The sequence below is a fragment of the Haliaeetus leucocephalus genome, unplaced genomic scaffold (genome assembly GCF_000737465.1).
Source record: "Haliaeetus leucocephalus isolate CR32 unplaced genomic scaffold, Haliaeetus_leucocephalus-4.0 Scaffold428, whole genome shotgun sequence".
Lineage (NCBI taxonomy): Eukaryota > Metazoa > Chordata > Aves > Accipitriformes > Accipitridae > Haliaeetus > Haliaeetus leucocephalus.
Window position 1 is genome coordinate 9,177,555 of NW_010972864.1, and position 24,378 is coordinate 9,201,932.

General features: G+C 36.4%; 1 protein-coding gene across 5 annotated transcripts in view; it reads right to left on the minus strand.

The window, feature by feature from the left end:
• The window catches only part of RB1CC1 (RB1-inducible coiled-coil 1), an 82,759-nt gene that overhangs the window by 20,142 nt on the left and 38,239 nt on the right, over positions 1 to 24,378 (minus strand). For 4 of the 5 annotated variants that reach the window (XM_010574400.1, XM_010574399.1, XM_010574397.1 and 1 more), the window contains 7 exons: positions 19,116 to 19,300; positions 16,496 to 16,682; positions 16,338 to 16,419; positions 15,397 to 15,458; positions 14,217 to 14,320; positions 11,589 to 11,715; positions 3,260 to 5,175 (listed from right to left, as the gene is read on the minus strand). In XM_010574400.1, coding sequence (XP_010572702.1) covers positions 3,260 to 5,175; positions 11,589 to 11,715; positions 14,217 to 14,320; positions 15,397 to 15,458; positions 16,338 to 16,419; positions 16,496 to 16,682; positions 19,116 to 19,300 — 2,663 coding nt within the window. The remainder of the gene's footprint in view (positions 1 to 3,259; positions 5,176 to 11,588; positions 11,716 to 14,216; positions 14,321 to 15,396; positions 15,459 to 16,337; positions 16,420 to 16,495; positions 16,683 to 19,115; positions 19,301 to 24,378) is intronic. The other variant, XM_010574398.1, reaches the window with a different exon arrangement.

Sequence of the window (24,378 nt, forward strand, 5' to 3'; positions counted from 1 at the left end):
AAAATTTTTTTTTTTTTTTTTTTTTTTTTTTTTTTTTTTTTTTTTTTTTTTTTAGTTTTCATGCAAGTTCAAAAACTAAACTCCTGATACCAGTGCAACACTTGGGTCAAATTTAACAACTCATCTCCCTGTCCATGCCTTCTGGATGGCTAATGTAACATTGCTCTTGCAGAAAAGGACGTTTATCTGACAAGCATATAGGCACATGCCAAATAAAGTTGGTGTCTCCCATTACAAGTTAACTGCTAAACAATGACTGAGTGAGGATAACAAGTCGACTCAAATTATTGACATAGCTTGGGGTTTTAGGAACTCAAAAACCAAACAGCTAGACAGTGACTTTGAAATATTAAGACAGATTCACTTAACATATGCGCCCTCTGGAGTCACAACACATCATGTCTTTATTCCTAGAGAAAAAAAACTAACAGCAGATTAAAGGCATAAAGAGGAGCCTTAGGAAGCAATATATATTTTCATGTCACACTGAAAATTAAATTACTTGACAGAACTCATAACAAACTACTAACACTTCTTTAGACTGAAACAGATAATACTTCTTTGAAATACATTACTATATCTGTTTTATCCAGTTTGTATAAGAAAACACACATCTGTGCTCAAAAGTTGTTCAAATGTAAGTGTAGATGGTGGATTTTCTAAAGTCTGATGACACAGCTACATCCTTTTCCTGTTGAGTCAAGTTTTTAAAACTTCTACAGTGCATTAATACATATGAAAGGAAAAGAACATAAGAATTTATCTTTTTTCCTCCTCATTTCACCATATTTCATTAAGAGAATATTTTGTTCAATTAAGGGCAGTTCTTTATTTCATTATATCCCAATCTTAACTCAAAAAACGTATTATTATCTTGATGTCTTTTTTCGTACACTGACATACAAAACACAAACACTGATACAACATCATTTAATGATGGATATGTTCGTATCAAAATCCTGAGGTAATGGGACCAAAGTGGGTAATTCAAGTGAAGCAGGTATTCAGATTTCCCTTGCACTATGTAAGTGAATTGTACACACGTGTTGGACACTCTGGATAACTTCCCCTCTCCTTCCTTTTTTTTTTTAGTTTTTTTTTTTTTTTTAACATTACATTGATATTGAAAGTTGAATACAGACTTAAGTTAGCATTTATATTCTGCAGTACTCGTCTGGCTTTTATGCCCATTCTGTCCATTTTATTGGTCTTTTCCCATTTCACATACTTGTTATATCATAATACCTCGAAAAAAACGCTCCATTTAGGTATTGTACAAGCAAGATCTAGCTACTGTGTTCCTTCACACTACAAGAACATAAATGACAAATTCAGCATTTCAAAATAGAATATTGTTTCTAAGCAGTAGTCACACAGAAAAATTCTACTATTTCTGTTCCATAACACCATCATCTACTCTGTTGACAGGCATACTCCTTGAGAAGCTGGCGTCTCATGGCTTGGACAAGTGTACTCTTCACTGGGTGAAAAACTGGCTGGCTGGATGAGCCCAGAGGGTTGCGGTGAATGGAGTTAAATCCATTTGGCAGCCGGTCACAAGTGGTGTTCCCCAGGGCTCAGTATTGGGTCTAGTTCTGTTTAATAACTTTATCAATGATCTGCACGAGGGAATCAAGTGCACCCTCAGTAAGTTTGTAGACGACAAGTTGGGCAGGAGTGTTGATCTGCTTGAGGGTAGGAAGGCTCTACAGAGGGATCTGGACAGGCTGGATCGATGGGCCGAGGCCAATTGTACGAGGTTCAACAAGGCCAAGTGCCAGGTCCTGCACTTGGGTCACAGCAACCCCGTGCAGTGCTACAGGCTTGGGGAAGAGTGGCTGGAAAGCTGCCCAGCAGAAAAGGACCTGGGGGTGCTGGTTGACAGCCGGCTGAATATGAGCCAGCAGTGTGCCCAGGTGGCCAAGAAGGCCAATGGTATTCTGGCATGCATCAGAAATAGTGTGGCCAGCAGGAGCAGGGAAGTGATCGTCCCCCCTGTACTTGGCACTGGTGAGGCTGCACCTCGAGTACCGTGTTCAGTTTTGGGCCCCTCACTGCAGGAAAGACATTGAGGTGCTGGAGCATGTCCAGAGAAGGGCAACCAAGTTGATGAGGGGTCTAGAGAGCAAGTCTTATGAGGAGCTGCTGAGGGAGCTGGGGCTGTTTAGTCTGGAGAAAAGGAGACTGAGGGGAGACCATATTGCTCTCTGCAACTACCTGAAAGGAGGTTGTAGTGAGGTGGGTGTCGGTCTCTTCTGCCAAGTCACAAGTGACAGGACAAGAGGAAACGTCCTCAAGTTGTGCCAGCAGAGGCTTAGACTGGATATCAGGAAAAGTTTCTTTACTGAAAGGGTTGTCAGGTATTGGAACAGGCTGCCCAGGGAAGTGGTGGAGTCACCATCCCTGTAGGTATTAAAAAAAGCACGTAGACAAGGTACTCCAGAACATGGTTTAGTGGGCATGGTTGATGGTTGGACGCAATGATCTTAAAGGTCTTTTCCAACCTAAACGATTCTAAAATTCTAAGATATGAGAAATCAGAAAGAGTAATTCTAGGCATTTCTGGCAAGGGAAAATATATTTTTCTTTTTAAAATGCAAAAACACTGCAGAAATTAATAATGAAAAACAATGATGTTAGGATGTTCTTTAAAATAATGTTGCCCATGTGTGTTTCATTATAAAGCTTAAACTGAAGACCCTGAAAGAAATACATAACCATGGCAGCTAAAGTCAATGCAAGTCCAGGTAGGCATGGGACAGTTTTCAGTCGGTCATATATATATTCCCACACACTTTCATGCCACCATTAGCACCAGCAAGCATGTATAGCTGCCAATAAAAGAAAGTTATCACCCTAAAAGCTAGCCATTGCATGCTCACACAGCGCTAATACCAGACTAAAGGATGGAAAAGGAGAGAGAGGCTGAGACCGTCAAAATTGGATCTTCAAGCAACATGCTATTGTGTAAACACTTCTGCAATGTAACATTACAAGACTGAAATATAAAACCTTCATTGCTGTCTGGAAATAATATTGTGTAAGACATTTTACAATCTTTGAGATTAACTACAGATACAGGAATATCACTACCTATAAAATGGAAGTAGCTTGAAACTTGAATATAGAAACCAACTCAGATAAACACCATTATAAATATACAGAAATTGTACTTAATGCATAGTGCATCATGAATAAATATACCATAGTAATTACTTTAAAATACGTTGAAAACACAGTAACTTAAGTCTTACAGTACCTCCGATTTACTTGCATCTCAAGTTGTTGTATTTTTTCCAAAAGCCCTTTTTCAGCAGCTTCCCTCTGTAATTCAATATCTTTACAAGCAGTTTGTACTGCATCCTCTTTTTCACAATTGAGCTTCTGAATGAGCAACTGCCTGTCTTGTTCTTGGTTAGATACTAACAGTTCTTTCTCTTCTTTAAGCTTATGGATAATAGCTTCATATTTTTCCTGCTGCTCAAAGAGAGACAGTTTTTCTGTTTTTTCCTTTTCTAGGGCATTCACTTCCAACTCTAACTTACTTTGTAGTTCCGTTATTTGCTCTGAAAGTCTTTTTTCTGCCTCAGAAGTTTTTTGATGAAGAAGTGTTACTTTATTTAGTTCAGTTCTAAGCAAATTTGATTCTTCTTCATATCTGTCTATTAGCTCAGAAATGCACTGATCTTTCTCAATTGTCATCAGAGTCCTTAGTTCTGATAAGCCCACTTGATATTCATCACTGTTAATTTGTATTTTACTGTTTAATTTATCTATCTCTTTTTTTAAGCTTTCAGTTTCTTTATCAATCTGAGATTTTAAGGTCTCTTGTTGCTGGTTTCTGCTTTCTTCCAAAAGCAGCTTCATTTCATCAGTTTCTGCCTCTTTCAGGGCAAGTTCAACTTCTAATTTGCACCTTAAATCAGAAAGATCTGAAACCTTGAGTTGTAACTCTTCTACTTGTTGTTGTTTCTCTTGCACAACTACTGCATGGGATTCCTGCATTTGTTCAAGTCTATGCTGGTTCTCTTTTTTTAATTTATCTAAACAGTCCTTGTGCTCAGCTAGCACCTTCTCAAATTCCTGTAAATGCCTGGCTTGCAGTTTGTTTTCCAGTTCTTTTAAATGGCTTTGCTCTAAACTCTCGAGTTCTGCCCTCAGGAGTTGTAGTTTTTCATTGTTTTCAACATGAAGTTTTTTCAAGTCTTCAAGTACTATCTCACGAGACTGCCTCAGTTCCTTAATTTCACAATTTTGTGTCTCCATTTGGCATTCCAATTCAAGTAATTTCTGGTCTTTTTCATTCTGAAGGCAAACTACGGCTTCTTTCTCATTTTTTACCATTGCAAATTCATCATTCTTATTCTGAAGAACTTCCTCAAGGCCTAATAAGTCACCTTTTAACTTTTTAATCTTCTTTTTATTTTCTTCACCATCCTCCAATAATTTATTAATTTTAGTTTCATATTCACTTTTCAAAGACTGTAATTCTTTTTGATGTTTATCTTTTAGTGTTTTTTCAAGTGAAAGTTTTACCTTCTCAATAGTATTTACTATTTCTAACGAAGTGCATTTTAAAGAATTAGAGAAGTCACACTGTTCTCTTTGTACAAGTGTTCTAAAGTGGCAAAGATCTTCTTTTATACCTCTTAAATGTACCTTAGAGTCTTGGGCAATAACCCTACACTTCTCCATGCAAACATTGAGAGATGCGTTTTCTACTGAAACGTCCTTTACACAAGAATTTGTATCTTGCATACGCCTACTGTCTATTGCATTGATAACTGAAGAATAAAGAGATTCCACCATCATTTCTGGACTTTGTGGATCACTTATTACATTAGGAGATACTGGATTTTCTTCTATTACAAATTCATTTACTGCTGACATGAAGTCAGATTCTGGACTTTCTGCTAATGAATCCAAGTCTAATGATCCTTGCTTAAGAGCTTGCTCCAAGTTCGGATGGGCAATAGTTTCAAAATCAAATGTATGAGCATCAATGCTGTCCGGAGACAATTCTTCTAATGGAGCTGGGGGACACACAGAAGGACACAGGGGACCCTGAAGGCTGAGTGATGGAGGAGTTCTTGAAGAGGTAGCAATTGCAGTTCCTGTTGTACTTTCCATCCTTGGTGTGGTAGCAGATTGTGGCGATGCTTGACTATTGGAGGCCTACAAGTTACAAAATAAGAAACAAACACTTAACGAAGTGATAGGCAAAACTATTACTATTTTAAATTGAATAAAAATCACCGGGCAGAACAAGAACTTAAAAAGTCAGCCTTATTATCCGTAACACTCAAAAATACACACAGCTAAATTTTAAGTAAAACTTGCAGAAATTCAGAGAGATTTTCCATTAAGTTTCAAAAAAGCACCATTTGTAAAAACATAAATATTAAATGTTCACCTATCCAGAAGTCTTACATAGAACGCATATAATTGTATTTGAAAGGGCTGAAATGTAAGTTTGGATGATACGAAAACCTGAAGTAACCAGTCGGAAATAAGCTTTGTTTTCTACCAGCCTATTGATTTCGGTTTTCCTAATAATTTTGTCACTAAAATATCTTTATTTTATATTGCTAATACTGCTATTAAAAATCAGTGTAGTCCAGTCACTATTAAGACACTAAAACTAAGGTTTACAAAAAGCCTTATTACAACAAAACTGTTGCTTACTAACGTATCAAAAACATGCATGAGAATTGTTCTGCTTGTGAGAATGTAGTAGTGCAGTATAATGAAGGGCACATTGTAATTAAAAGCAACATTCTGACTTTTCAGAATGCAAGATACCACAGCCTGAGTGGACTTCCTGCCCTATCCCCACCCCCCTACCATTGCTCCCAATTTTTGTCATTTTGCCTCAAGACCTTGGATACCACCAAGCCTGATTCTGTAGCACCAGATCCTTCAATATTCAGCTGAAAAGCTAATGGTTAGAATAACCACCCATAATCATCCATGAGTAACAGCAGCTGGTAAGCCAATACAAAGATTAAGTGAAGCTTCTCCACCTTCACAAAACTGTTCCCAAGTAAACTCTGATCAATTCCAGTGCTTCTGATTCTTAAAAAGCTAAAAACTTACCTTCAAATCAACTTTCCAGTTAATTGTGATAACATGTTTAAATCTCATTATCATCAGTTTTTGTTCATTACTATATGAATTATAAAGCAAGATCAAGTTCCAGTGCATACTTTCCTGAAAAGTGTGAATTCATGCACAGTATTTGAAAACCAAATCTTTGCTATTTCAAAGACATCATACTTCTCTATACTGCCATGGAATATATACTTTAAGTGAATTCAGCTGAAGTTTGATTTATCATAGCTATAATAGTTGTAACTGCAGGCCACGTTACATGCACTTATTTCTATTCACCTGAAATTCAGTAAAGCACCATTTTGACATGCTTTAAAAAAAAATAATCAACCTCAGCAAGGCCTTAGAAACTGTGCAAACAGCCTGTGTTCTGTGATTTTCAAGCTTTTTGTATGTGACTAAAACTCAATTTAACTTACAGTATGATGTATCTAGAAGATTACACTGCAGTTACAGATTTTCTTATCTTTGCTATTTAATAGATGTAACATAAATACAAACTAAAATAAATATAAAATAAAATAAATTTACTGCTTGTAAACTTTGTTTGACAGAATAAGTGAAATGTGTATTAAAGTCCTCTTCCTTTACTATCTTTAAATCTATTAGAACCAGGAACAAATGGTCAGTCTGTAGTATCTTATACTATTAACTGTTAAATACAACAGGAAATATAGAAGCCCTAATGCCAACAATAATATCATCTGCAGATTCTTAGAACAAAAATATAAGCCTTAAGCTTCAGCAAGTGCAGAACACATCCCAGTGGAAGCCAAAAATCAATGTACAGCCTCAGTATTCACCAAGGATGCATTCCTGAACAATTTTGCAGTAAGATGGGTAGGGAAGCAATTTTTCCTAAGAAAATTACAGTGGAATACATCCAGTTAAAATACATAAGGAGACTATCCGTGACATGTAGGATGAAGAGGTATGAGCAGGATCATCAGGAACACAAACTGGAAGAGACAAGTTTTTTGAAAGGACTGTTGTTCTGAACAAATCTCAGATGCATTGTCTGCAACCCCATAGCCTAACCATTACCTTGCTTTTCCATCCTTCACCCTTGAAGGACTTGTTCAGTCTTATTCATTGGAGGAACGTGACCATCTTGAAAAGAAACTATTCCTAAAGACTCATTGGAATATTTGCAGTAAAAGATTCCCATAAGATGTTAATTCTCAAAGTGCTGGAGATCTTTCAGAATAGTGCTCTTCTCCAAAAAGCCAACACTGCCTGCAGCTGATAATCCTGATGCTGCTGCTTGTGCCTCTTTTCCAAACCATCCACATTGTCTCCATGCATTTAAATGTGTCTGGTGTTCTTTAGTACGTTAGTTTTTATTGAAGAAACTTTTGCTATCCATTCAATGGAGCTACTTGACTGGCAACAGTTAGTGGAGCTGGGCAATAAATGGTCAGTAACAGAACTCAACCCCCCCCCCCAAACCCAGAAGTAACATATATGAGACTGCTGATGTATAAATAGCCAATTTTTGTCTTCTCAATCTTCTACAAATGCCTGGTACCCAAAAAGGGACGCTACTCTTCTCTGTACCATGTAAACATTCTCTTAAGGGAGGTGCAGTGTGACTAACTGAATTCTGAAATGAGATTTAGGAAGAATCTATTTCCAGCTCTGACACTCATCTATTTAGCAGAGCTGCATTTACACCTCACTTCCATTAGCCACTGCATCTATATGAAAGTAAATCATACAATGATTTTGAAATCCAGTGATGAAAACCCACTGTAAAAAAGTTACATTCATTATATACAAAATATTGTCTTTATCAAAAATGAACACAGAACATGAGACAAAAAAATTTAAAGGGAAATGCTCCTTTTGTTTAAAGGTACTATTAGTCCAAGTTTAAGCATTTCCCTTGATTTTAATTTCTGCTTGCTGTTTATCTAAGAAAACTTAGAAAAAGAAACGCTGAAGGATACTGTATATGCTGATACATGTGTGGATTCCAAGCATATACTTTAAGTGACAAACATTTAAGATTGATAAACCAGAACTTTAACAGTAATAAAAGCTAGCATCACGGATGCCAATAAGCACATACTAAAAAAGCACTTCAAAGGCTTTGAATACTAGAAGGCCTTACAGAAAGCCACATGCAATGGAAAGATGGTTATCTACTTTTGGCACCCCTGCAGAATGAAGAAAACAAAAAAATAGTCATCAGTGTGTAGAACAACACTCTACTGAGCTTGGTCTCCTCATGACCTGGGGCTGTAACAAATTCCAGGATGCCTCTGCAGTGGCTGCTGTGAACTCCGTCTCTAGTTAGAGTACCAGATTACTGCCTAGTGAAGAGTTAAAACTCACATTTTGAGCAGCTGAAACTATATGAAAGACTTTGTTTACTGTTGCCTATTTCCCTGAAAAGCTGGTGCCTGCCATCTAGTCTATTTAAAATCTACAGGCAGCAATGTATGCCTATGTCATACACTAATTCCTGTGATGAAAAAGGAAAAGGAGTCAAGAGCAAACACAAAAAAAAAGAGACAGAGAAGCAGAGTTAATTTTTAAGTTCTCAGGTGTTGCTGGATTACATGCCTTGTTCCAGTTGTGTTACTACGATAAACAGTGAGGGAATGGGGCAATTCTTGGAAGGATTACAGTGTTTGAATTTCAAACTCAACTAAAACAAATGGTAGATTCATAATCTGATTTGAAAAGCAGCTTCTCTTACAAGAGAAACTTTTAATACCAAAGGATTGCATATGTTAATCATCTACAAACTGTGGAGAAGACACCTTAGTCATCTTACCTGACTCCTATGGGCATCTTAACCTTCTCCTGGACATCTTTAACCCTGTCACTGATCTGCTTAAACTCTGTCCATATTATAGAAATGAGAAGGCACAGCAATATCTTTGGTGTGATACCATTAAATTACAAAGACTAAGAAGAAAGCTTTAAAAAGGAAAACAGATTTCAAAGTAGTAACAAATTAAACAAAAATCCACAACAAAGTTCTTTAACTATTCTGATGTGATACTAAAAAAAAAGAAATCTAATATCAGATAGAGAAGCATATGATCATTAATGTTCTATGAATTCATAGGCTAAATCAATAAGAGTTATGGGGACACTTAAAAAGAAATGCTACTAACATCCTCAGTAACGTATTGGATCTCCTGACTTGCTCTTTGCTCACTTGTCTGCAGCCACAGCTTCTCTCTCCTGCCTAAAGCAACTATCAAAAGACCATCTGCTGCAGCAGATGCAGTAGGATGAACTCCCACCTGACCTAGACAGAGCTGAACTGCTGCACTACCAACAAGCCAGGGAAACTATCCCAGTGCAACTTAACTAGGCTTCTGCTGCCTCTGGTATGGAAAGGGAGGCTGGGGGTCAAATGTGTCTCCTTGGGAGAGTACAAGAGCAACGTTCTGCTGTATGGGCAATACTCCCCACCTGCACAGTCATCGCCAACTCTGCACCAAGCTGGGAGGATATCTCACAGTTCACCAACAGAATGTGTAGGTGCATGAAGCTGTAGGCATCTTCAGGACTATTACTAAATGTTTATTCATCCTTCTAATTATATACTGTAAATTCCCACCAATACTAAGGATAAGAAAAGAATATTTTCAAATTATTTCAGTAATTCCACGCAAAAAAAACCACGGGCAAAAAGTAGTGTAATTTAAAAACCACTTCTAGATCATCTGCAGAACAAAGCAACACAGAGAAAGACCTAGTATCTCTCATCAAGTAATAACAAGAGCACTATTACTGAGAAGGAAAAATATCTGACAGATCTATTTGCTTCAATTCCAAAAAAACAGTTGAAATGAATCACTGAAATTACACACAGAGATGGGCATTTTCAAGATGACATCATGAATGGCCCAGCTCTGACCGTGCAATGCAATTTAAGGAAAGAGACAATTATCCAAACCTCTCTAAGCATTTGACATATGAGTCAGCCAAGAATCGAAACTGGTCAAAGCACAGCAAAAGAGAAAAGTGGGAAGAACAGATTCTCCTGATTTGGCAAACATCTTTTTGTGAGCCAGATACTGATAAAAATTTCTCAGAAAGCAAGTCTGAACCAAAAAGGGCAAACCATCAAGACCTGAACAAGTAAGGCACCTTTTGTGTTTATTTTTCTACTGTTATTATATATTTTTTAAATTAAAACTTACTCCTTTATTTCAGTCTTCCGACACTGCAAGCCTTAGTGAAAAATTAACTCGTTAGAACACCTGTCACTATCCTGGTTTCTTATGAGATAAATTTCAGGATGCTACAAGTTGGGGGTGGACTTCTGTATTTTAGAGCATGGTCTGTTGGAAAAGCATGTTCAGAAAACTCCCAGATTTCACAAAATTTACACCACTCCTTGCCATTCTGTTGGCTAATACAGTGGTCAGACCCCAACACTCTTGCTCTTAATGGCCGTTCATATAGAAACCAATCTTCATAAAGACAGAAAAGAGGTAAGAAACAAGCTAAATGATACACTTTTTCTATATTACAGAACAAAGAGCAGCCCAGGTCTCATATTTTACATAAGTGAAAGACTTCCAGTAAATCTCTTGTTCAAGTCTCAGACAAATAGAAGATAAAGGACTTCCTGTCACCTGGTTTAAGCAGGAATTTGGTAATTCGAAATTGAACATGCCCATAACCTTGGCAGTTATAGAAGATGCTTCTAGTCAGCAAAGTGCATGCAAACACTTACACTGTAGATAACATGGAGTCCCACAAAAAGTGACACCTTTTTTCTATAGCAAAACTGCTAAAGAACACAAATTTGGAGCAGTCAACTTCACATAAAATTTTAAGCATTGCTAAATTCACCCAGAGTTTCACTGGGACAGGCTACAGTCAGAAGCTAAAAGGACCCTGTCTGGTGTATTATCAAAGTTAGAGGTTGAATGCACATAAACCATCAAAAGTGACTGGCAGAAACAGAGTTTCTAGGGGGAAGAATCTGCTTGACAGGCAGAGTGAAACTAGGAAGAGATCTTTTTGCCATCTGTTCCTTATACTCAAAGAAAAAGACTGCAACATATTTCTTCCCTTCCCCAAAAAGCAGGACTGCAATAAAGGAGTAGGTGACAGACCAATATTCAGGCTAATGGGGACAACCAACCAAGGCGCTAAATTCTCCTTAACTGCGTGTGCCAAAAGGACTTAAGAAGCAAGGGAAAAATCTAGAGAAGTAACAACTTCATTAAATACAAACTAAAGCGACAATGGCAAAATGCACTCATTCTGCACACAGAAGCTTTAGAAAATGGCAGAAAACAGAAATATTAACAGAATAATTATAATTCTACAATTTCTGTGGAATATAAGCACCTGTTAACTCACTTCACTCATTGAAGAGCTCAAAGTTCTCAGAGTATTTACTAGTACGTGATTAGAAAGGAAACTACTACACAGTTATGAGACCAACTAATCTTCTGAATAGAATATTCACTTTTCTTGGTAAAGAAAAACAAAAATACCTTTTGTTCATTCAGCAGGTCTGTAATGGTTTGTGACATTTCATCCAAACTCTGTGCTGCCTTTACCAGGTTATGTAGAGCACGTACATGCTGGTGAAGAGGTTCAAAGTCACAAAGTATGGGAACCCTTAAAAACAGTATAGGATTAAAATATATTAAATTATGTATTATGTGCACATTCCAACAAGACTAAGCTTCCTTTTGTATAAGGCTTGTACTTTCTTCATTTCATCTATTTTACATGGAAAATCCACTAAGACTACCGGGTTTTTGTGTTTTAAATTAAGAACTTGAGAGCTTTTAAGGAGTAGAAAATGATAAACACAATGATGGGGAAGTAATATGTCAGTCCTTCCTCCTAAGGAAAACATTTACCAGTAGTACCTAGAGTTACAATAACAGTAACAGAAGAGAACTGATAGTGATTAGATCTGTAACTGAAGCACTTATGTTTGCAAATGACTCTATTCTTCTTTTCAGTTGGATTCTCTCCAATCCAGCTCTTCCTTTGAACTAGCTATTAATTCTCTAATATTTTATTTTGATGACAGGTAATTTAAATTAAAAGACCGATTAATGTGTCATGATCACATTGCAAGTGTTGCAAGATAAGCTTTCAATTGCAAGTTTTCTAAACCTCTGGAAAAGCAACATTTATTTGATTTTTCTTGAGAGTCTGTATATCTAGAATTTTTAATTTGTTCAAGAATAGCTCCACTGAAATCATGAAGCAGTAGTTCATTTAGACTAACAATATAAGAAAAGCAGATTACACAATACATTGGTTTTGCATTCTCTATTCAATATATAGGGGAAGTGGTATCTAGTGTATTTTTGTAGAATTAAGATTTCTATAGTTACTCAAACATATAATTTCAGAAGACTGAAGCATTTTAAGTAAATAGAAGCATCATTATACAGCTCAGGGGTTCAGAAAAAGACTGTGTGCTGGATCTCAGCTTGCCTGTTGCTTGATCTTTAGATGTTAAATGAAAATACCAAAGACAGTACTGCTCTAAAGTTTCTTCTGAAGCTCAGTGTCTACCAAGGTGTGTGACAGCTTTGCCCACTCAAATTGCAAGTCCACCACTATCATCAATATTTCCACCAAATGTAATCCTGAGCACAGAAACCAGGACGAACATGACATAATCCCACCTCTACGGCCATCAAGTGGAAAGCTATGTTACTACAATTAAGACCAACTGAAAGAGTTTGGTTAGTGATTGGTTTCCTGACAATAGTAAGGCAAAATTCTTCTTGAACTCAGTCCAAACTTCCCAGGAAGGTTGTAAAATTCTCACAAACCCAAAAATCAGGCAACATCAGCAATATGACACTATAGTTTGCCCTTTTTTTTCCTGCAGAATCACTGAGGAGCAAGTCTAAGAGCATAACAAGAGAAATTAAAAGGGTACATCAACTGTATCATGATCTAGGGCAAATCCACTGTCAAGCAGACTAAGCTCACTATACTTACTGTTAATTCCAGCAGCAATACCATAAGGATGGCCAGGAATTCTGAATCAAAAAGAATGCCAGTACAAAAAAATAGGTGAAAAAACCCACAGTGAATTCAGCTCCTGCACTGTGCACCATTAACAAGTTTCAGGCTGATACTGTTGGTGAACCTGACAGATGACAGCGGAGCATCCTCCTTTTGGATTCACCTTATCATCCTTTGTGGGATTGTGGCCTTGGGGCTAAAAAAAAATGGAATCTCAGCAAACCTCTAACTGCAGATCAATTCTAGGAGAAGGGTGACGGATACATGCAGCATCTGACTGTGGTCATACTGATAGACAGGTCTCCTCCTAGCAAGAACCTTACATAGAACTTGCTACTGCGTATTTCTTGCCCATTATCTTGGCTGGCATTTCTCTATCTGATTACTACAGGTTTAAGACATATGAGTTTGAAAGCTCACTCTAACAGTCAGCTTTTCCAGAAAGACATCCCCAAGTTCTAGACAAGAAACTAATCCTGTCAAGTTGCCTCCGAGACAAAACAGTAGCTTTCCTGTCTACATCTGCATGTGCGCCTCATTGTTGGGAGATAAGAAACAGGGAAATAGAGCTTCTGCTCAAAATGATGGATTTCCATAGACAGTAGAGCCACTTAGAAAACACACTTTTTTAGTAAAATCAGTCTGTCAGAGAAAAAGCAGTAATTGAATACAGGAGATCTCTAAGATCTCACGCTGGCCTAAAGAAATTTATTTCCTCCAGAATACCACTTAAAGAGGAAATGAAAAAAAAATATTAATTTAATTCTGATCTGACACAACATACATAAAGTTATGAGTCTATTTCAGTTTAAAACTGACAAATTTTTTTTGTTCTTTAGCTATGAGGCAGCTCAGAGGAATGTCCAACATTCCTTACATCTCAATGCGGAATACATGTGTTCAAATTAACCAAGCTTGAGTACATGAAGCATATAGATAATATGTATCTGCATTAAGTCAGTGAAGACCATTGCTTAAGAATGGTATCAGTTAAAAAAATATCCTTGTCTATTCCTTACAGAAAATGAACTTTGGGGCAGGGGGGGATTGCAAAGCTGAAGGGGGGTAGGACCAGGGGGAAGCTATTTCCATAACATACAAAGTTTAAAAAGGTGCTTTACCTGAGTAGCGGCTGTACTTCTGAAGGACAAAAAGACTGCAAAAACTGCAAGTCACTTAATGAGATATCTGGAAGCTCACTGTCAAATCTGCGAGGTTTCCGTGTCTGTGTTAAGAAGAAATTAATTTAGACATTGTTATTAATGTAAACAGTATCAAGATAGCCAAGGAAGGATCAAAAGGAGTTTAATTAATAACACAGAAAAGTTGGTGTTAAACTGATATCTCTTTCAAAAGATTTCATACCTTTTTTTTTTTTTTGTTTTTTAAAGGAACCATGTCTGGCCTCACCCCCTAAAAAAATCATTTACATTTATAGTCACTAACTCTATCCATAGTGCCTCGAGCAGCAGTAGAATAGAGTATTTCAGTTGGAAGGGGCCTACAATGACCATTTAAGTGCAAATTTCTCCTTATTACCAACCTACATAAACATTAAGGATGTGTTTAAAAAGTTAAGGGATAAGAGATGGCACTGAAGCTTTATTTACTGTGCTGCTAAACATACAGTCAAGTATTAATTCAGTTTAGCATTCGAAACACTGAAATGAGTAGCATTCTTATTTTCCAAGTATTCTTTAAAAAGATAAAGCTGCAAAGGAGAAGCTGAAAAGGTTAAACAATGCAAAGTGAGATGGCCACACTAGAATTAGGGAGAGTTATCTTACTGGAATTAATCAAGCTGTATGAAATCAAAGTTAACAGACAATGCTTGATTACAACTATACTTTTTCAATCCTTCATGTTATCAGCCAATAAAGAAACAAAAATGCTTTTCCACTCACCCAGTGATTATAGAAAAACATGAAAATCTTTTACTTCCTTTTACCATCCTATTAATTTTATGGCTCTATTAATAAGAAGAGAGGATTAAATGATCAATTTATCCCACCTGGCTTCTTTTTTCTGATCATTAACAGAAATTTTTTGTTCAATACCACAGACTCCTTGCTGTAAAGGAGTATTGAGTTGACATTCCCTCTCTCACCACACTGCAAGTTACAAACCAATGCTAATACAGGTCACTTGAAATAGAAAAGAACAGTAGGCTCCCAGCTTTTTCATCTGTGTTGGAGCAATGTGACAGGCATATAGCTTGAATGAATTAAGCTTAGGTTTTTAATCTACGAAACTACTGTTCACAAAAGTGAAATAAAACCCCAAAATATATTGAGTACATACACAAAAGGATGGAGGCCAGGAGTCAAGTCCTCTAAACAAACGATTCCTTAGAAAAGACTTCCCTGGGCAAAGAAAAAATGGTTATTTAAAAGAAAGAAATGCAACATACAAACAATGCATCAAGAGAAAACAATTAAGCTACTGCAGTTTAATGGCTGAACTACATTTGAAAGAATTACTAACTATGCCACTTCTTGACAACATAAAAATTGCAAGTCACCACAGAACTTCATGCAAAACCCACCATCCCAGTAGAACTTCTCACTTCATTGAAGCCACTTTTTGCATACTGTTCACCTCTGCAAAAGTCTCAACACCTTTCTCAAATTTTCATTGTAACCTTGCTAATCTCCTTTCCAAAATTTTGATAACCTTTTTCTTAATTTGCTTATTTTAGCAGTTCATTCAGAACATAAGTTGCAGACTTTGCAGAAAAAAGAAAAAATAATCAGATTTCTTTTACCAGCAACTTCATTTTAAATTTTTTTTTAGCTTCTGGTCAAGGTCTTTGGACTTTGTTCTTCATTCTTGTTTTTTTCTGAAGTACTACAGGGGAAGTCGTAGCAATACCCAAATATTCAATAATGGTTTTAAAAGTGTTATTTAAAAGAACAGTAAGCTCAGAGCACATTCAAACAGAAACTGCATTCAAATGTAATAATTAGAAATCTTATCTTTTACAAGCATTAAACTAATTAGAACTTTCACAGTATTTTGGATAACCTACATGAAACAGTTCATTAATTTGATTAATAGAAAAATTAAGAGAAAAATATTTTGTTTGTAATAGGACCAACTGGCATACTGTATGCATTTCCTATACAAGTAAAAAAAATAATTATACAGGTATTTAAACTACAACATAATGAAAGTATTTTAACTACAAAGACAAAAGTCATACTTAACTACAATTCTGATTTCACAGAAGAGAAAGTACTTACTGAATAGTTTACCAAAAGATTCCCTTTTTGCCTTTTCAGCTTCATATAGGTGTTTCCCATCTTTTATTAAAGCACCCGCCCACTGTGGAAGGGAAAATATGTAGTTAGTTTTTAATTTATACACTGACACAAAGGTTTGGTCTCAAAGTTTTACTTACCTCCCTGTAGTGTTTTATGAACATTTTTCTCCTCACAACCTCAACAACAGCTAGACAGTACATTTGAGGAACAGTACTGAGAGCCTCTACGACCTTGACCCTTTCTAGGAGCTCTGTTACAAGACGAAGCAATGCTTGTAGTTTCTCTCCATCTTGGTCAGCATGAAGCATTACAAAGCAACACCACCTACAAAAGTAGGTTACACTTTAGAAGATAACAACTTAGTCATCTTTTCTGCATTTAAATTTCACTAAGAGTAGCAACGTCTGGATGAACTGAACAACAACATCATTTTACATGGGACAACAACAGGCTATCTGGAAGTACCAAGCAATTCAGAATTCAGTAGCTGCCTTGCAGTTCCCTGCTTACTTCACAGTAAGATATCTACATCAGTGCTCAAAAAATTAACACCACCATTTGAGTTAAGGTATCGTTTTTGACAAGTAATGCTCTTAGCATACATAACCTTAGGAGAAACGATAATGTAACTTTCTCTAGAATTAAAAAAAGCTGGTACATCCAGACAAAAGAAGAGACTACTTTTTGTTTACAAAACTTAAAAATACTTATTGAAAAGCATTACTAAGAAATATTAAGGGTAGGAATACTGTCAAACAAATGAGATCAAAACACTGTTTGGGAAGTTCACACCAGCTACTCATGCACTACAAATAACAGGCCAGTAACATACAAATTCTCACACCTTGTAACCACATCTTCTGTTATCTTATTGATACAATACGTTAATTTCAAGCACAACCAGCAACACAACTAAATCACAGGACAACTACTGAAAAGGTGATCAACTGGTGTATTTGTGGGGAAAGATTACAGCAACTTTGCCACCAGAGAAAGCATAGGGTGGAGGTATGTCCCACAAGTAACAAAAAATAAAAATTGTTTTATTGACAGATGTGGAGTAAAAATGAAACCAACAAAATACAAACAAGTCAACATTAAGCAATTAGGAACATATACTAACAGAGAAATTACAAGACATGCACTGTTGACCTTCTCACAGTAATGAGTAGTAAGAAATAAAAAGAGGGCATTATACAAAGCCAACAAGTGGCCAGTTCAAAACACAAAGGGAAATACATTTTCCACACAGCATATAGTCAAGTTGCAGAACTTGCAAAAAAATAGGAGTTTGTGGATTCAAAAAGAAGTTGGACTAGTTCATGGAAAAAAACTTCCATCAGCAATTAAAAACAGAAGATCTGCTTCTAGATCAGATAAACTTAATTATATGTAAATATTCTTAGAGAAGAATATTCTTATGTTCTTTCCTCATTAGTAGATTCCCATTATGGTAATTTGCTACTACCTGCTACTGAAGACAAGCTAGAGCAACCTTTGGTTTGACCCAAAATATAGTGGTGTTTTTTGCATGCTTGTTTTGGTTTGGTTTTTTGGGGGGGTGGGTTGTTGTTGGGTTTTGTGGTTTGTTTTTTTTTTTTTTTTTTTTTTACATCTATGATTTATTCTCTTCAGAGCTATCCTCTATGCATTCACTCTCCACATTTCGCTAGCTTATTCCTTACAAAGGGATGCAAGTCTTTTCCTCTAATAACTCATGAATTAAGTGTATACAAGACAAATAGTTTAACAAATAGGAAATTAAAGTGATATTTATAGCAACGTAGGTTCTATGTACTATCCTTAAATTCCTGCTACAGTGAAAAATGGTGCAAAAAAAAAGTCATCTTTTCATTGGGCTAATAGCAGATGCATATGCAACAAAGACAAATTCACATTTTGATTTACCTAGCAGTAATCTATTTTACAAACACAACAGGATCTTTGTTGCTAGTGCACTGCTGATTCTGCTGTACATCTTCCTGCACCTTGTACCTGCCTCATCTATACAAACTGCCATCTCTTCAAGAAAAAAACAACAAAAAAATCTACGTGATGGATATCCAGCATGCAAGTCTAACAGGGTCACAACGTTGCCCAATTATTAGCTGCTAGCATAAACAAAGTTTTTTCCTCCAAAAATTATTAAACTCTGTATACTATTCCTGTATATCTGACATGACAAATTATCTAAAGCTTAATTAAGTGTAGAAGTGTGAAAAACTATTTCCCATTGAGCAATATAGACTTACTGCCTTTCATGTCATACAGTAATGAGGCTTACATGAAAAATTGCTATTTTTACTGGCTGTGACTAGATATAATTATTTTTCATTAACTACATGTAAACCAAACTACCAGCATGTTTTTCTGCTTTGATGTGATCACAAGCCACTGAAGAGCGTTTCACTTATGCTTATTATAATCCTTTGAAAACATCAAAATAATTGCTAGTCAAATTTTAAATAAGATACTGAGAGCTTCTGAGGTTGATGAGAGAAGAGGGGATTGTAGGTTCTTGGATACTGTTTTATTAATATGAAAACCACTTGCACTCTAAGAAAAGTTCCTCTTAAAAGAGTATTTTGTATCTCACTTACAAATAACTTCATATACAAACTGAAGTCATGCAAGTTTTATTTTCTCTCCCATTAAGAAAAACACTAAGCATTGCCGAAGATTTTCTTAAGACACCCCATTCTTTAAACAGTCTTGATGCACATGCAAGCAATATAAAGTTCCGAAGTTGTAACTTACTTCAGTCTGACTTGTAGATTATTTGCAAGCTCCTGTTTGGCAGTGGTACACTTCTGTTTAATATCTAACAGTTTTCTATGATTAGTTAACATAATCATCAGCTGATTTGCATGACTCAAACACAAATCAGGCAAAACAGAAGGATCTTTCAAGTTCTCAGCTCTCTTCTGATTAGCCAAAAATCCCTGGAGAAAAAGAGACACATTTGTTACACAAGCTTTGTGACAATCAAAAAGCATGGAAGTGATCCATCTTCTCTGTAAGAACGCAAGCATTTTAATAAATTTACTGTAACCATTGAGGAGTATAACAGAATGCTACACAGAGAAGTCAAGTGTCAAAGTTGCTTTCTTTTCGTTCTATAATCCAGTCCAAATAAATCTTATCTGATCTTTCCCTCCCAAACAGTTACAAACACAACCCTACAAGAACTTTACACAACTAACCAACACCAGTGAAAGATCACAAAAGTTAATGCAGCAGAAAAGTAGCTACTAGGATGGAGGGGATCAACCATCATTCTAATTTCTGCCAACAACCAGCTTGTTAACTTCTGGCACATGCAAGACTCAACATCAACTTAGAGCACATTCAGTACTACTGTGGGCTAAAGAATGTATTTTTTGCATAAAGAAATTCATACATGAAACTAATTCTTCTTGAAAGCAAAGATTGCAGCTAGACATCTTATTTCCACGTAGGAGTTGGGCATGGCAAAGAATTATCTGTTGTGGATGGTAACAGGCAACCCCTAAAAGGGTGGTGGGCAAAACAGGGAAGATAGACTGCCTTAGATTGTTGATTACAGGAGGTAAAATATGTACACACACACAGAAAAGACAGGGAGGACAGGGGGCTGCTAGCATAACAACTACTGTGCCAGGCCACTGTCTCCTCCATCACGTTCAACAGGTGAGATAAAATACAGCTGGAAACAGTGTGGTTCTTTAGGCAAGAAAATACCACTCAACAGCACCAATTTTAGCTTTGATTTTGTCCACATTCATATCATGTCTGACATGAACATCACAGTGGTCACTCTGTAGTTCTACAAACTTGTTTATTGACCCTTTGTTTTCTTAATAAAGAATTCAAAACCAGACATTAGTTTTAAGTGTTTCTGAAGCTGATGAGAACAGTAAACCATAGAGAGTTATACAAAACTGCTGAAAAATAAAACCAGTCGTTACTGGTTTGATATTGAATGTAAACCAATCTTGTCGTAAGATGCTATAAAACACATTTGCAAAGCCTGCAATAAATTTTTATATCCTAGTGAGAACAGCACAGAAATCAAAGTATCAAACAATACATTAAGTGTAATGAAAAGAGAAGGAAGATGATGTACACTGAAGATGGAAGAGAATACTGAAGAGTCAACCATTTACTGAACTCAGCAACTTATGTACTGAATGAGTGATGACACTCTGGGAAACAAAAGCAAGTTGCAAGCTTTTTAACTCTATGTATTATCTGAGCCAAGTGAATGGAAACCAGAAAAGGTGCGAAGAACTGTTACTGAGATGAAGGAGAGGACGGCCCCATCAAAAGAACTTGGGTTGTTTAGTCAAGGAAGAAAAAGGCATTGAAGAAACCTACTGGGACAATCGTTAGGGAATTGCCAAGCACCAAAATGAAAGGCAATATGGGCATGAGAGCATATAGATTTAAACTAGCCAAGAATACTTTCAGATCTGAGATTAAGGGATATTTATAAACATTAGGACAATCAGATTCTATACAACTTTGCAACAGGAATAGAGAAGTCAAGAAAATAATTGCTTTTAAATAGCAGCTCAGTAAGCTTTTTAAACGAATCACATGGCATGGAGCCTGAAGTTACACAAAACTGGATGCAGTGAGCTAGAAAATCCCTTCTAGCTTTACTCTCAGTTCCCAAAGACTATTAATTTGAGTATCTTCTGCCACTTCTGTATCCGTGGACCCATCTTTTAAACTAAAGTTACCCTAATATGCAAATCAGAAAGAAAAATTTCAGCATACTAGAAAAAGGCCAGTTAAGAAAAAACTGCAGTAAACTGAGGGGAAAAAAAAAAAAAAAAGAAAAAAGAGGGGGGAACCCCAATAAAGAGAAATCCAAGATCTAAATCATCAATTGTTCTCAAAAGCTCTTGCCTTTATAGCCCTGATCAGATGACAGGATTCATGACATAAGCACCACAGTCAAACTAAGGGTCCTGAAAAACAGGCATGATAATGCCTTTATGGATTTTTCCCAACAATATTTCCAAGTCAAAGAAGAAGCAATAAAGAATATAAAAACATTTTAGATTGAAGTTCAAACAATCAACAGGGAATGCAGTCAGTGATACAATAAGCAGCTGAGAAGACCCTGAATCACTATAAACCTATAAATCTAAGGTTTTCTTTGATGTAATTAGAAGCAGGAGGAAAATAAAAGTACAGAATATGAGTGACAAAGTACTTTTCCCAATAACTTCAAGTGAAGGAGAACAAGCCCAGAATGAAGAAGGCCACCTGCCAACCAGTTTTTTTACTATGTTTAACAGAGCTGATAGAAGAGGTTCTATGAACCTAATTGATGGAAATGCATTTGGATATAACAAGATGTTTTGAAAAGCTACACTACTAATAGGGTGTCGTAGTTTAATCCCAACCAGCAACTAAGCACCACATAGCTGCTCACTCAGGGGAAAAAAAAAAGTAAAACTCGTGGGTTGATATAAGAGCAATTTAATAGGACAGAAAAGAAAAAATAATAACTATAATAATAATAATAACAATGAAAGAATTGGAATATATAAAACAAGTGATGCACAACGCAATTGCTCACCACTCACCAACTGATGCCCAGTTCGCTCCCGAGCAGTGATCCGCCCCCACCAACTCCCCCCCGTTTATATACTAGGCATGATGTCACATGGTATGGAATACACCATTGGCCAGTTTGGGTCAGCTGCCCTGGCTGTGTCCCCTCCCAACTTCTTATGCCCCTCCAGCCTTCTTGCTGGCTGGACATGAGAAGCTGAAAAATCCTTTACTTGGTATAAACACTACTTAGTGACAACTGAAAACATCAGCGTGTTACCAACATTCTTCTCATACTGAATCCAAGACATAACACTATACCAGCTACTAGAACAAAAATTAACTCTACCCCAGCCAAAATCAGGGCATAGGGAAATTAAAAAAAAGTAAAATCAAACACAAGAATATATTGGAAAGGATAAGCTATTGGGCAGAATCACACTGAAAGATTAGAGAGGCTCCAAATTTTCTAGAGGCATACTCTTATTACATAATGCCACCTACTGACCACAATTCTATATGCTCATGTTACAAATCACAGCTTCCTCATAGAAAAATAGTTTTTTTAATTTAACAAAGCAGCTTTCCATATTAAACGTCAGGGGCTAGAGATCCACTATTCAGCTACAGAACTCGGGATGTAAATTTAAACTGTTTAATGGTAGTTAATTGAAAAGGCTGAGTGGAAGCGAAAGAAATCTTAAATCAGGAACAAGCAAATTAACTAAGCCATGAGGCCGCCTAACAGCAGATGGCTTTGTTCCATAGGATAAGTTTGGTTTGAATTTTAGTAATGAAACTGAGGTTGGAGTAGAAAGTCAACTCAAATTCTGGATAGAACATCAGCTTTTTCTGGCCTGGGGAAAATAAGCCTACAGCTTCCAGTACAAAAAATGCCAACTGGATTACCATTGAGACGTTCCTTATTCTTGTTCTATAAAGTACCTCCACTTTATGAACAGAAACAGTTCACTGCTGGATGATGTGATGTAAAGGAAAATTGTATGAGGTTTTTTTCAGATAACACCAATATTAACAGTTATCATACAAATTGTGTACTTTTAAAGGTAGTGCTCACAAGTCCTCATCTATATTTTTAAATATAATTAAACCCTTGTACCTTGCCATTCTTCTTAGATATCTATGCAGACTATCATTTGAATGAGTCACATGATAACAGCTCTAATATCTTACAAGCATCTAATTTTTTCCAAACACTATCCAAACAACTGCTAAAACTGGTATGAAAATAATTCCTAAGACTCAATTATAAAAATCAAGGAATAAAAGCATCTGGTAGTACACTTAATCACTTGTTTAACCATGAACATTTCATTAACTGAAGCTTAAAAACAAACAAACAACAAAAAACTAAACACACTATCACATTCTATCTGACAGTTCTTAAAAACCTCTATATCATAAGTAAAGGAATAGACAATTTATAAAAAGAAAAGATGATGATGAAGATTTGAAAGTTAAAGTCTCTGTCAAGCCTTCAAAAGGTACAAATTCTAAATTTACAGTAGCATTTAAACAGGGCAACAAGGTATCTTTCCAACTGACTTTTAAGTATCTCACTCAAAAGTGGAATTGGTAAACTTGAGGTAGGCTCTTCATGCAAATGAAGATGGAAAACACAGGTAAAACCACCACTCACTGCATTGGGCAACCAAGCGTAGGGATGGAAGAGTAGCTTTTCCATCATGCTAAATTCCCTTGGATTTAGCACCGGCCTACAATATAAACACTGCAAGACTAAGATTAAGCACAAGCTTACTTCTAAAACTTACTCATTGAAATTATCTGAAGACAGGCTCCACTTTTAAACAATGCTGCCAGAAGTACTGGTAGCACCCACCTTCATATACCAGCCAGAAGATGCAGTGGGAAGCCTGGGCCCTACATGACTGTCAGCCCAGTTCTCGGCTCCTCAAAATGGGGCTCTAACCACCCCAAGACAGGGAGGCAACATTGTTCACTTACTTCTACTAATAATATACAAATGTGCAAGCAGAAATAAGAAACTCATGACCTTCTTTACGGTCCCAGCTCTGATGTAATGGTGAAAATCTGAACATCAGATTATGACCACATAGAGATTTTAACATACTATCAGTTGCAAACAAGGCATTAAAGGACAATCTTAGGTATAAAGTTAACTGAAGCCCTTCACAGAAACCGTATTTAATAAAGAAGCTTTGATATGGCACTGTAATGTAAAAAAAAAAACCACAGAAGCTATATATATTACATTTAAAATGGTCTTTAATCAAATTTCTTACCACTTCAAATGACAGTCTCATGCAGACACACTAGTCTCTCTCCTCACTACGAGCTTGGTGATCAACCATTAAGCACATTACCTATTCCCTGATCCTGTATCGTTGAGTGACAAGTTACCAAGGACTCAGTACTTCCCTTCAAATTAAATTTAACCACTTATCTCTTATTCTATATCTCCAGCTGAAGT